Source organism: Solanum stenotomum, chromosome 7, assembly GCF_019186545.1.
Source record: "Solanum stenotomum isolate F172 chromosome 7, ASM1918654v1, whole genome shotgun sequence".
In the NCBI taxonomy this organism is placed as follows: Eukaryota; Viridiplantae; Streptophyta; class Magnoliopsida; order Solanales; family Solanaceae; genus Solanum; species Solanum stenotomum.
Genome location: NC_064288.1, coordinates 18,652,101 through 18,666,958, shown reverse-complemented (window position 1 = coordinate 18,666,958; position 14,858 = coordinate 18,652,101). Strand labels below are relative to the sequence as shown.

Here is a 14,858-nt window from a genome sequence, read left to right as displayed (position 1 = left end):
ATTGTCATGTAGAGCGTACTATTCAGACCTTAGAGGACATTTTGAGATCTTGCGTGATCAATTCCAAGGCAGACTGGTCGATCATCTACCTCTCATATAGTTCGCTATAATAATAGCTTTCATTCTAGTATTCAGATGGCCCCTTATGAGGCATTATATGGGCCTACATGCAGATCTCCAATTAGTTGGTTTGAAGTAGGTAAAATAGCACTGGTTGAGCCAGATTCGGTACAGGAAGATATGGAAAAAGTTCAACTCATCAAAGATAGAGTTAAGACCACTCAGAGTCATTAGAAGTCTTATGGAGATGTGAGAAGAAGGGACTTAGTGTTGGAGATAGATGATTGTGTTTTTTTGAAAATGTCACCTATGAAGCGGGTGATGAGATTTTTCAAGAAAGGGAAACTCAGTCTTATATATTTAGGTCAATACAGAATGCTTAATAGGGTTGGTAATGTGGCTTATGAGTTAGAGTTTCAAGCAAAACAAGTAGCGGTTCATCCAGTCTTTCACATTTCCTTGTTGAAGAAGTGTGTAGGTGATCCGGCATCCATAGTACCATTAGAGAGTGTGGCTGTGAAGGATAGTCTCACTTATAAAGAGGTTCCAGTTGAGATCCTTGAACATCAGGTTCGTAGGTTGACAAATAAAGAAGTCGCTTCAGTGAAGGTTTTGTTGAGGAGTCAATCCGTAGAGGGAGGTACTTGGGAAGCAGAAGCAGTTATGAAGGACAAGTACCCTCATTTATTTCCTTCCAATTCCATTTCAGCTTCAGTTAATAGTTCCTTTCTAGTCTCTCAGTTTACTCTTGCATAAATTCAATCTTAGTATAATGTTCGTTCAGTTGTTCTTGCATTTTCAGCATATTTGCATATTCTTGGAACTTAGTTCAGTCAAATATCAGTTTCTAGTACTTAGTGGTAGGGATTGCAGCTCCTTCCCTCCATACCCATCTATTTTAGCCTTCATTCGAGGATGAATGTTCCAAAGGGGGAGATATTGTAACACCTCAAGATCAGAATCAAACAGAACAACAGAAAATAGATGAACCACGAAGGGGTTCATGGGCCGTAATTAGGACCACGGTCCATCACCCTCATCGTGTTTCACACCCTTCTACGAGTGGTGGACCATGGGACCCTTCACGGGCCATGGATCCCCAAACGAATGGTGGAAAGGCTCGTGGAGGTGAGACAGAGCCACCAGGGCTCAGGTGTCATAACACAAAGCCCAAAATGGGCCATGGTCTTGATGACGAGTCATGGATAGGTCTGTCATCCTGAGCTAGCAGAATCCCAGAGCAAGTGAAGGATCACGGTAGCTTTCACGGTCGGTGGTTTTCCACACTGGCTGTAGTGAGGTTCGTGAAGCTAAGCAAGTAGGCCCCCAACCCCAAGGGAAGAACCACGGTGGTCTTCACGGTCCGTAGTACTTCACATGGTCCGTGAAGTGGACCGTAGAGGGGAGTGCTAGAATCAGTAGCCATTGTCCAAGAATCCACGACCCACTCGACGGGTCGTGGTCCCTTTGACGGTCCATCAGTGGCTCCATGGAAGGATCCTATCAACTTTTAAGTTAGGGTTGTTTTGGTCTTTTCCCCTATGCGTTGGACATCTAAACTACGTCGCTAGACCCCAAAACTATGACACTTTTTGTCAGATTTAGCCTAGTATTCTAGTCAGACTTTACCTTAAGTGATTCATTCACCAAAATCCATCAAAACTTAGAGCAAAAGAGGAGAAATAGTCAACCAAATCCCTCAAGAATACGCAATAGGTTTTCTTCAGTTCTAGCCTGAAATCGAAGGGTTTCTCCGTAGAATTCGTCACCAGGTATGTGGGATTTCACGAGTGGGTTCATTTTATCAACTAGGTCTCTAGAATTCAATCAGATTTTTATTCCTATATCTTGTTTAGACCTAGGGTTTTCTAAATCTTGAGATTGGTTTTGATTTAGCTGTTATAGTATTCCTAATTGAACTATCATGTTTTTGTCAAATTGTTGCTTAGTTCTTTGCATGAAACTCAGAACCCTAGTTGTGTAGATACTCTTAGTTCATATATTACACTTGCTAGGTCAGTTAAACGTATATACAAGCCTCATATTTCTAATATTTCATTGTCAATACATAAAAGATGCATTCGCAGTTACCATGTCAGAATATTGATCTAATCCAGTATTTCAATTATGTTATTTCATACACATATTCCAGTTGGGAGTAGGCTTAGCACCGAGTTGGACTAGGGTTAAGCGTAGCCTCATAATGGCAGAACTACGTGCCCCTGTAGGTTTATAGTTCCCGTTTGTGGGCATCTGATTTAGTGATCATGTCAATCATGCCTTTATACCCTGGCAAGGTATATTGGGTCCTCTAGATAAGGCATATACATCGGACTCCATGTTATCTCACGTGGTTTTATGTGGTTAATAGTATCTCCCAGTCTGACTCTAGTGCATTGACAAGGTTTTTAGTTATACTTCAATATTGAGTCTTAGCATGTTAAGATCATGATTAGTACTTGGTCATTACATTTAGCTAAGTTTTTAGTTATATTTCAGTATCTATATTTCTGTTCAGATTATATTATTGCTCGGTAACATTTGTTCAGCTTTGATAATTGTTCAGCTATATTCCATATCATGCATACTAAGTACATTCTAAGTAATGACGTATATTCTGCACTACATCCTTTCATGATGTAGGTTCCGATATTCATCATTTAGATCACATATAGATTGATTCCCGATCCTTATTTACCAGCTTTAGTGGTGAGTCCTCCTACATCGAGGACAATAGACATGTTTTCTATTTCAGTATTTCATTTCATTTTTAGTTTTGCTACGGTTTTCTGGGGACATGTCCCACAAACTCTAATCAGTAGAGGCTTTTCCAGACATAGTATTAGATTCAACTTTAGTTTTAAGTTATTATTCAGTATCACTAAACTCTTAGTATATTTTATATATTTAGACAAGTTTTGGGTATCCCCCACTATCAGTAATAAATTGATTTAGCTTCCGCATTAGTTCATCTTTTCATAGATATGTTCAATTTGATTATTATATGCCATCTCAGGGTTAGCTTGGGGTCACTCGTGATCATAGGTCCTGTGTTTACATCAAGGAGGTAGCCTCCTGGTGTGATAGTGATGGTTATCGGTTAGAGAATCTCCCAAATTGAGTTATTTTGTATCTTTACATACAGTTAAGAGTAAAAGAGTTTTAATATACTTTTAAATACATTGAGTTACATATTACTGTTTTAACAAATCTCTTTATAATGCATCTTATTAGTACTGTTATATTGAACAGAGTTAGGTATTTCTAAGTTCTTGAGTATCGTTGAGTTGAGGTCAGTATCGTTTCATTTTTATCAGTTCAAGCTTGCAAGTTACGTTCAGTTTTCCCCTTACATTCAATAGAATGATGCCATGTGTCCTGCATCATTTGATGATGGAGTAACAGGTAATCAGAATCAACAACCGGTGCTTCGTTGATCAAGTCATGTTCCAGCTAGATTTGGTGAGCATCCTTGCTTTCCGGAGGGTTTCACATTGAGTTTCCATTTCAGTCTTGTTTATTAGGATGCCGTTGGTCTTGTCCCGACATCCATCTCAGTTAATATAGGCTTCATAGACAATAGAGTTTCGAGAAGTCTGTTTCTTTTTCATTGTTGATATTCTAGACTTGAGTTGCCTCTTTTGCCCTGCGAATGTTTTATTTAAAATATTTTGAGTATCTATTTTGAGATTTGAAGTAAAGTTTTACTTTTGAGTTCATATGTTGTTGAGTAACACTTCCTCTGAGACTTGAGCAAAGCCAAGAGTTTGCTCGGTGCCAGCAATGGTGTTCGAGTGTCAGTTGGGTCCGGAGTGTAGGCTCGGGTCGTGAAAGTTAGTTTAGAAATTATTATTGAAAATCATTCTTTAAAAACCATTTCTTATTTATTTTGGCAGGGGGTATTTTTTTTTATAAAAATATGTAAATTTGGAACGTCATTAATCATTTGATATGTTATTTAAATATATATGTATATATGTTAATCCAAGAATTTTTTTTCAAAGGCTATATATAGAGAGTGTGAGGATATTTTTTATTTTAGCAAGCCATATTTGAACTATAGATTCAAGTATCTATAATACAAACATTAAATATTAATAACTGAGTTTTGAATAAATTTTATATAGATTTCATATATCTATTAATACGATTAATGAATTTTGACTAAAATTGTTGAATTTGTCTTTTTAAGTGCTATAATTAAATCAATGTTGCATCTTTTGTTTTTATGTAAGAAGAAATTAAAGAGGTTTTGTTAGTTGTATAGTTTCCTCTGATGGAAAATTAATTTAAAAACAATCCTTTAGGCTCAAAGTTCATTCAAACCTTGCTTTCACTGAAAAAAGATATTTTTATATATGATTTTTTTAAATGTATCTATATTGAATGTTGAATCTTATTGATTTTTTCATGTGTTTAGTTTTTAATTTTAAGCATAACTTTTTTTCATAGTAAAAAAACTATCAGTGACTATAATTTCTTTTTTCTCTTTTAATTCATTAATTGATTGTGATAATAAAATAACAGGAAAGATAAACAAATTTCAATTCTTACTTTTTGTTGCTAATATTTTTCATTAAACCAATTCAACCCATACAAATTACAAATCAATAATTTTTATATTGCTCTCTATCAATAATAGGTGGATATTATATTCATTGTAGAAAAAAAACTACTAATTCAAATAGATTCCGTTAAACTTAAAATATTATGCCAAGAGCGGACTGCTTAAGTCGGGGGCACCCACATGCACCCTGTAACTTTAAAAAGAATTGTATATATATATATATATATATATATATATATATAGAGAGAGAGAGAGAGAGAGAAAGAGAGAGAGAGAGTTGATAAAGGATTATATATTTAATTGTGCACCTTTATAACATAAAGTTGCCTGGGTGAAGTGGTTGAAGTCGTCCACTCACAGCACGACCTTAAAATAAGATTTTTCTTTAGAGTTAAACCTTTTTAAAAATTGCTTTTATTAAAACTCGTTTTTGCCACCACATCTGGCCCCACCCCCTTTATTAACTTGAAACAAATAAAATCCCTAGCTCAATTCTAAACAAAATATAAGATTGCCAGAAAATCTACCACTTGCACAATTCTAAACAAAATATAACACTGCTAGAAAAATATATAACTTACAAGTGTTATTCACTATTAAAGTACTACTCCTTTGTCTATGTATAAATTGGTAAGTTCTTTATTTTAAGATTTCTTTTGTTAGAAATTGTTGTTGATTTTGGTGATTCTAGATGGATAGAGTCTAGTGATTTGAGATGGATAGACTTATGTAAAGAGAAATGCAGGTGATTTATTTCACGAAAACTGGTTTTAAGACATCGAATCATAGTTTGGAATGATTCAATCTAAATGTTGGTGAGGTAAATAACATCCACAATAGGTGTTTCAACAAGATGCTATATTTTAAGAGTCAATCTCAATCTATTCAAGTTGCTTTTAACAAGCAATCTGAGAAAACAAGAAATGAGCATCAAATTAGTTTAGAGGCTTCTACTAATCTAGCAAGGTTTCTCTTGGAATTTTGATTGTCTTTTCGAGGTCATGATGAAAGTGAGTCTTCAAAAAATAAAGGTCTTTTTTTAGGTTTTTTGGATTGGCTTGGAAAAATACTTCTGGATATCCATAATGTTATTTTAATACAAACTCCAAAAAATGCTATGATGATTTCTCCAAAAAAATGTTACTAGTACCCTTGTGCCACTCCTAGCCTTACCTTGGGTCACTCTTAGTAGTGCCCCCCTATCATCAAATCCAAGATTCGCCTCTAGTTTAATTGGTTAAGTAATCCCTATGCTCGAGGTTTAGAGATGGGGCGAAATGGAAGGACAAAAGAATTCAAAACATTGTTATTGTCTTTTACTTTTTTGTGGCTTGTGCATGCCTTTTCTTGTCTATCTTGGAAATTTTGATTCATGATTTTTGTTGTTTGAAATAAATTAATTATTTTTCCATGCATTTGTCCTATACTCTCTGAGATAAGTTATTCTTTGTCTTAGATTGTTTTCCATATATTCTTTAAATATTTTTGAATTGTCAATCACGGTAACTTTTTCAGTTATACAAATTGTAATTTTAAAAATCTAATACATTAGTATTCCTATCGTGGAAATTATGATTCTCGTCTAACCATTTAAGAAACTATTAAATTAGTGACGGTGCCGAAAAAGTAACACAAGTGAATATTAAGCTTTAAATTTGGATCGTAACCAAAAACAATTATTGAATGCAGACAATACTCTAAAATTTAATGATGGTAATATATAGGAAATAGAAGAGCTAAAATTTTGATATTGACTTATGTCAGCAACGAATGGTTCTGATCTTCACGTTGTCGAACTGCCTCTCTTAACTCTTCCAACTCGGTGAGTAGCTTCGACTTGTCTCCGGAATTTTTGATTAAATATGTATATCCTATGATAAGAATCCAATTGGGTATCTACCAGTCTTTCTCTATATTAGTTTCACCTTGGTACCTAGAAGCTTTAGATCAATTTCACTACATGGATGCCCACATGGCTCAAATAATTAGGATTCATAAATACCAAAATACTAGGAAGTCTAAGGCAAAGGCGTTTTGTGTCTCTTCAACAATTATCACTCGTATTATGTTTCTAAAATCTACAAAAATCATGTGGGATTATCTGAAGACAGAATACTCTGAGTTGCAGAAGATGGAAGAGTTGGAAACATCAATGGACAATAGCAAATAAAGTAATATTGAAAACCATATTTTGTGAAAACACAATAGAAATTTGACAAAAGAAAATTCTACATCAAATAGGATATATAAGACTCCGGGACCATATTTGAAAAATCTATCTATAATATCGAATAGCGCATTCAGAATAAGTTAATGTACAAAAAATACATCATGTTAATGTCTGCTAAGTTCTTGCATTTCTATCATTAAGTAAAGATATGATGTTTCAATGACTATTTGTCAATTTGACTGTTTTGAGTGTCTCTAAGAACGAAGGTCTATTGTTTACCTCATTAGCCCAACACTGCTCTACGGACATGAGTGGAATTGGTTGAAGTTAATAAAAACAGAATCAAGTAACATCATACGTCTACATAATTCCTGTGCACGAGTGAATAAAAAGAATTCTTTAATGCCTTTCAGTGAAGTAAATGATCTTTGTAAAGGATTCATAAAATTTTTGATAACTATGCAGCAACATTGCAGAAAATCCTTACATTCGAAACTACTCAAAAGAGAGAGTAAGCAGAAAATTGAAATAGGTAAACAAAACAACACCTCCGACGCAAGTAAACTACACAAGGGAAATAAATAGGCATTTGAAAGAGTACCATATTGAATCTAGCGTCTCCTGTGTGAAACAACTTAACTCTCAAGCTCGTCAAGTTGAAGATCTATATCTGTTACAAGTTTACCACATATGTCAATAAGATCGTGGGTTGTACTCCTGTTACTCTAATTTCTATCATATTCCGAGTCAACATGATTCTTTGTTGAACCAGGAAGCACGACGTTGCGAGCCACTGTTTGACCAATCTCCAAAGATTAATTCTCCTTGTCATTTTTGGAGATTGGTCAAACAGCGGCTCGCAACGTCATGCCTCCTGGCTCAACAGAGAATCATGCCGACTCGGAATATTATAGGAATTAGAGTAATAGGAATAGAACCCGCGATCCTATTGTGATATGTGGTAATCTTATAACGGATATAGATCTTCATCTTGACGAGCTCAAGAGTTATGTTGCTTCACACAGGAGATGCTAGATATAATATGGTATGCTTTCAAATGCATGTTTATTTCCCTTGTGTAGTTTGATTACTCCAGAGTTGTTTTTGGTTTACCTCTTTCAATTTTCTGCTTACTTTCTCTTTTGAGTAGTTTCAAAAATAAGGATTTTCTACAATGCTGCTTGTTAAAAGAATTTTAAGAATAAACGAATTTTAAAGGAGTCACCACATAATTTTTAGAAAAAACTAGGAAACCAATTAAATGATCTTCGAAAGCATTGTATTCTAGGTGAGGGTTCAAGTTATTCCGAAGGGAAGGTGTTAGGCATCTTTCAAAATCCACAACTGTGGATCCCGGCTGAATTAATTTTTTTCAAATTGAGGAGGAGATAAAATATTATACTAGTATAACAAACATGTAATATACACAACTAATAACATAAAACAACAATATAATAAATAGCCTAAGGTTTGCATAACATCGATAATATACACAATAACAAATAAAAAAATAACTCAAACTCAATTCGATTAGCTTCAATGGGAAGCGACTGCGGTGTACCCGTAAAGACACTTAGTAAAAGTATTAGTGATAAATAAATATGAATAAAAACAAATAAAATAAATAACAACTTAAAATAAAAATCCGTCTTATATACATGAGAGGCCTTGGAAATCGACGGTTATTTCTTCATCGGCCAATTTTGACATACAATATATATAAACTTAAGCTAAATTTCCGTCTTTTAAAGTGGGAGGCCTCAAAAACTAATGGAAAGATTTTTTCATTGGCCAAAATTAACATATAAAAATATAAAATCATGCAAAAACTTATAGAAAGACAATATAAAGTAAACTACAACCTTAAATTATAACGACGTAATAAAGGAACAATAATAACAATTGATAATTAATACGGCACAAAATTTGTAACAACTTATTTAAAGAAGAGCAAGTTAAATAAATCCGAAAATTGTAGCAAATAAAACAATGGGAAACAAACCAATAGCAATAAATTTATTTTTTCTTTTTTTTAGCGAAACAGACAATGTAAAGTAAATAAAATAAATCATAAGCAAAACAATGTAAAACTCAGTAGAACAAAGTTTTCTATCAAAATAATTACTAAAATTTAGCAACTAATCCAAAAATTATCATTAAATCAACAATAAAGCATTAACAAGTCATCGGACACCTAATAATAATCACTACAATTAACCCCAAAATAAATGTATCAGCAAATCAAAATCCAAAGTGATTGCAATAATTAGATTTAAGATTAAAACATATATGACTATCACTCAACAATTAAAATAAAACTAAGCTAAAGAAAGAAACTAACCACTAGAGGAGTTTTCTTATTTGTCAAAGTGTTGAAGCTTCGCCGGAGTTCATGGAGTTGGCCGGAAATGGAACTATTATTGTTGTTATTTGTTGATTTGCTGGTCTCGGAGCTCGAGAACTGGTTTTCGTTCACCATTAAGCCAAAGCACCTATAAAAAATAAGGAGAAAACGTGAAAGGGGAAGGGGAATGGGACTAGTGGTATTTGGTGGCTGTTAAGTCAATTTTCCGGTAAGGTTTTGGTTGGGAATGGAGGACGAAAAGGAAGTGGGACGAGTATGATTTGGACATGGAGCTTCGTAGTTGAGATTGGTTGTTGCTCACTGGAAAAAGGAGAAAACAAAGGAAAAAGATGCAGGTCGCTTTTAGTGGTGTTGTGTCAAGGTTTTGTCGGAAGATATGGAGAAGAGGGAGATAGGGATTGGGGTTCGTTTTGCTGTTGTTTTTGAATTTGTTTGGAGCTGCTTGTGGGTTATTGTTGGTGGGGGGTTGATGGATGGCTTTGCCGGAAAAAGGAAATAAGGAGAGGGTGGGTCTGGATGATTTCTAGTGGTGTTTGTGGAGCTTGAAGGTCCTATGACGGTTTGGAGGTTTTGTGTGGTTGTTTTCAGTTATTGTTGCTCCATCAGAGCTTCGTTGATTGTTCAGAAATAAAGGTTGGGCTGCTGGTTGGTGTGGGTTGAGCTGCTGTTTGAGTGTTGCTTTCTGGTGGGGTTTTGAGGTGGTGCTCCGGTGGAGAAGAGGACAGTAACAAGTGGTTTGGGTTGCTATTTTGAGTTGGGTGGTGACGGCAGCTCTAGGAAGATAAATTAGGGTTTTTTACACATTATTGAATTCTTCCTTACAATCTAAAATAAACATTCACCATCCTTTAACTTAATGACTAAGAAATAGGTTAAATAGAAAATTAAAAAACCACCTATATTACAATACCATTATCTAAAAATCATGGGCCGAAACCACTTGTTAATAAAATATTTGTGTACGAAATTTTATCCATATTTGAATGAATTTCTAGATTGTGCACTAATAAAATGGAAAAAAATGCAATTTAACAAAAGTAATGTAATTAAAATTTACTCATAAAAAATCCTGAAATTTTGACAAATAAGGATAGATATTGATAAACTTGTTTAAAATTTATAAAAATGTATGTTGAACTATTTAATAAATAAAACTTAAAAGTTACGAATTTTGAAATGTTAGGCGAAAATTGGATGTCAACACTACTCCATAGTTATCAAAAGTTTTATGAATCCTTTGCAAATATCATTTACTTGAATGAAAGGCATGAAAAAATTCCTATTTAGTCACTAGTGCAAAGGAATTATGTAAACGTATGATGTTACTTGATTCTATTTTTACTAATTTCAATCAATTCCTCACAGGTTGGTAGAGAAATATTGGGCTAATTAGGTGAAATAGACTTTCATTCTTAGAGACACTTAAAAAAATCAAATTGACAAATAGTCATTGGAACATCGTATCTTTACTTAATGATATAAATGCAAGAACTTAGGAGACATTATAATGATGTATTTTGTGTACATTAACTTAATCTGAATGCCCTATTCAATATTACAGACAGATTTTATATCTACCTATGTGATGCAAAATTTGTTTTTGTCAATTTTCTATTGTTGCTTAACAAATATGGTTTTCAATATTATTTTATTTGCTATTGTTCCTTGATGGTTTCCAAATCTTTCATTTTTTGCAACTGAAAGTAATCTGCCTTGGGATAATTCCAAATGATTCTTGCTGATTTTAGTGGCATAATACGAGTGAAAATTGTTTAAGAGACATGACACGCCTTTGTCTTACACATTGTAGTTGTTTGGTTTTTCTGAATCCTAATGATTTAAGCCATGTGAGGTATCACGTAGTGAAATTGCTTAATAATCTTACTCGATTGCCTCCCAAAGATCTAAAGCTTCTAGATACCAAGGTGAAGCTAATATAAGGAAAGATTGGTGCATACCTAATTAGATTCTTATCATAGAATGACTTTATTGTATAAAAAATTACAGAGACAAGTTGAAGCTCCTCGCCGAGTTGGAAGAGTTATGAGAGGCAAATCGACAACGTGAAGATCAAAACTTTTTGTTGCTGACAAAAGTCAATTTTGAAATTTTAGCTTTTCTTTTCCCTATATTTTATCATCATTAAATTTTAGTGTATTATCTGCATTCAATAATTGTTTTAGGTTACTATCCAAATTCTAAGCTTAATATTCACCTGTGTAACTTTTCCGGCACCGTCACTTATTTAATCATTTCTTCAATGGCAAGATGAGGATCTTAAATTCCAAGATAACAATATTAATGTCTCAGATTTTTTGAAAATACAATTTGCATATCTGGAAAAGTTACTGTGATTGACAATTTTAAAAATATTTAAATAAGAGTGTATCATTTAAAGTTTATTGTGTTTTAATATAATTCTTTTACCAAATATTAAAAGTGGGAAGATCCAAAGTGCAATGTTGAATTACCATTTTACCCCTATGTTATAAAATATCTAGTTAATTAAATATTATTAATATTATAATTATTAAATTTATATTACTTAATGTCAGCATACTATTTAATGGGAAGAGCTTTTAATTTTCTAGTTGAAAAGAATGTTTTTCATAGTTTAAGGCATTTCACCACCAAAATAAACAACTTTGAATTTTCTTTAGTTACCTAAAAACATTTCCAATGAATTATCTTAGCTAATCCATCAAATTATGTTGAATGATCAACTAATATAAATGGATTTATAAAGTAACAATATGTACAACTCTCCCCTTTTGAAGAAGTAGAGTAGGGTTGTTCAAAATCGAACTGAAACCGATAATTTAGTTATTGGGTCAATGGTTCGGGCGTACGGTTTAACGATTCAGGTCTCGATTTACTATAAACTTCTTATCGGCTTATCGATTCAGGTCTAGCTTTGGCTGTATTTCTAATCAGGTGCCCCGATAACCCAATGAGATGTGTAATCAATTATATTTATATTACTTAAGGCCTTAGGAATTTTTAGCCTTTAAAGTATAACTTTCAGACTCTTTACAGTAACTTTATAATTGACACTCAAATTTCACAATAATATTGCAAAGTTGCAACATCACTCATTTATTCAATGTTACTGCTCTCACGCTAGTTAGTTTTATTGAATATCATTCTCTAAGTGTCTTAAGTGACGTTCAAATATTTGGTTCCCTTACTTTAAGTCTTTGTTTTTATAGTGAGTGAGACACTAAGATATGCCTACAATAATTTAATACTACAATCTCAATGAGAATGTTTTTATTAGTAATGGTCTCATGATCATTAATGGTTTTGTTAGTAGTGTTGTAATGGTTTCTCGTTATAGTTCATATCAAAATTGGTTAGGTTTTTATGAGGAATCCTTTTGAGTTTGCCAGTTTAGGCAATATTGATATCTCTATCAAGGTTAATATGAAGTTTTATTAAGTGTTTTATGTAGGAATGCACTAACAGGTAAAAGTTCAACTGGCTACTGTGTATTGTCAATTAGTGATTAGTCCATCAGTAATTCTAAATGGAAATTGTGTGAACTGTTAAAGGTTGTTAACCCGATAACTGATATACTGTGAGTTTACGATTTTTTTTATACATTTCACTTAAGAGTTGTGTGTGTCTAGGGCCATTTTGTATTAGAACTAATGTTTATTGTGTTATAATTGCAGGATATAGGCTTGGACAAGGTCGAGAGAGATGACAATTGAAATTCTGCAAAAGGAGCCACCCAGGAAAGGTGACCTACGGACCATAGGTCCAGTCATGGTCCTTCGTGGGTAGGCGTGTAATGATAATCAGGGAAGTCTAACTAACCGTGGGACTCCAGAAGTGAGTGATAGAGCGTAGGTCAACCCATGCGCCGTCCTGCACATCCATCAATGATCACTGGGAGGTGACGTTCCAGTACCTGAGGAAAAGTTCTATGTGTGGAGCCACGGAAAGGGACCCATGAACCGTAGGTTAACCTACGGACCCATAAACCGTAGGTCAACCTACGATCTGTACTGCACACCTATCATTTGTATCTGAAAGTTGAAGGTTCCAACCTCTATAGAAAAGTTCTATGTATCAAGCTACGGAAGGGACCTACGAACCATAGGTCGATCCATGGTCCGTAGGTCAGGCTCATCGATCGAAGCCGTGTCCAGTAGTTTTATTTCCTTATTTCATTTTCTTTTTGTTTATGAAATGTTTTTCTATAAATAAGGTATGTTAACCTTGTGTTTGGAGGGGAGACACCATTGAATACTTTTAGTTGTTGTTATTTTCTTCAGAATTAATTTGAAAACTTTGGCAATTTGACATCCTAATTTCGGTGTGTAAGATTTTTGCTTTGAATTTCAATTGGAGATTATGGGTTTCTTCTACTCAATACGTAAGTTTATGAATTCTTCTTCTAACAATATAAATTTTGTTCTTTCAAGCATGAGTAGCTAAATCTACCACTAGGGTTGTGGGAACCATGATCAATTAACAACATATGAATACTAACTAAGTAATTCTTGACTAGTGTTGATGCATGTATTGATAATTCTTTCGCTATAGAACTCGCCTTTTTGCTACTTGTCGAACCAAGGAGGTAGTTAATAAGAAGAGAATTATCATTAGAGATTTAGTGTGATACTATCTAATGGTCTAATGTCAATTGGTGCGAGGGTGAAAACTAAGCCATACATAGATGTGATGTCTAATCTGAGGTAAAGGTAAGGGTTGGTAAATTATATACACGTAGCTGGACCAAGGTGCAGAGTGAAATTCCCTATTTGGCGGACCAAGCACTTAGGGATACATATCTTACCAATTTGCATGCGATACACTAGGAAAGGATTACTATTATTTGGATTACCGCGTTAAGAGCTTATGGGGAACACATATACCCTAGTTTCTTTCTCCCATTGATAATAACAAAGTTCAAATCTTGCTCACTTGTTATTTAAACAATCATCAGTTATTTGTTTCACAAATCCTCCCCCGGCCCCTTTACTTACATGTCTCAGAGATAACTTGACTAAACAGATATAATAGTGAGTTAAGTTTAAGTCTAAACCATATTCCTCGTGGGATCGTCCCCAACTTACAAGTTGGGTTCTTTACTTGATAATGATCGCTTATACTTCTTTAGGGAGGTATAATTTGAGCATATCAAATTTTGGCACCGCTGCCAGGGAATAAGACTTTTAGATTAAGTTTAACTACATTATTGAACTTTAGTCAATTATTTCCTAATTTTATGTTTTCTATGTTTTTGTTTTCTTCAGGTTTCCACTCTAGTGTATGCCAAATATATTGGGTTTTAAAGGTGTGAACAAGAAATGTAGGGTTGTGACTATGCCGAAGGGTTGTGACCTTTATGAAAGGTTGTGTGTTTTCTAAAGTGTTGTGACCTTTTTGAAAGGTTGTCTTCTTTCCAAAGGGTTGTGACATTTACCCTATGTTGGTTATAAATAGAGAGGCTTTCTCTCATTTTTTATCATCGAATTCTTCCCTTCTTTTGCATACATTTTTTACAAAACAAAATCGATCGATCGTGTCTGTGTGTGTGATTTGTTGCTGTCATTTTGAGTTCGTTGAAATTATCGAAGTTTGAGGTACCGCTACTTCTTTAATGGTTAATCTGTTTTACCTTGGGAGGAATTAATCTGCAACCTCGGGTGCTTGAGGGGATTAAATTTCTTAAGGACACACAACGG

The 14,858-nt window shown here is 34.0% G+C and overlaps 1 protein-coding gene across 1 annotated transcript; it reads left to right on the top strand.

Annotated features, from left to right (window-relative positions):
• Positions 1–435: 435 nt before the first annotated feature.
• On the top strand, positions 436–816 carry LOC125869704 (uncharacterized). The gene has a single exon (XM_049550157.1). The coding sequence runs from the start codon at positions 436–438 to the stop codon at positions 814–816; it is 381 nt and encodes a 126-aa protein (XP_049406114.1).
• Positions 817–14,858: the final 14,042 nt, after the last annotated feature.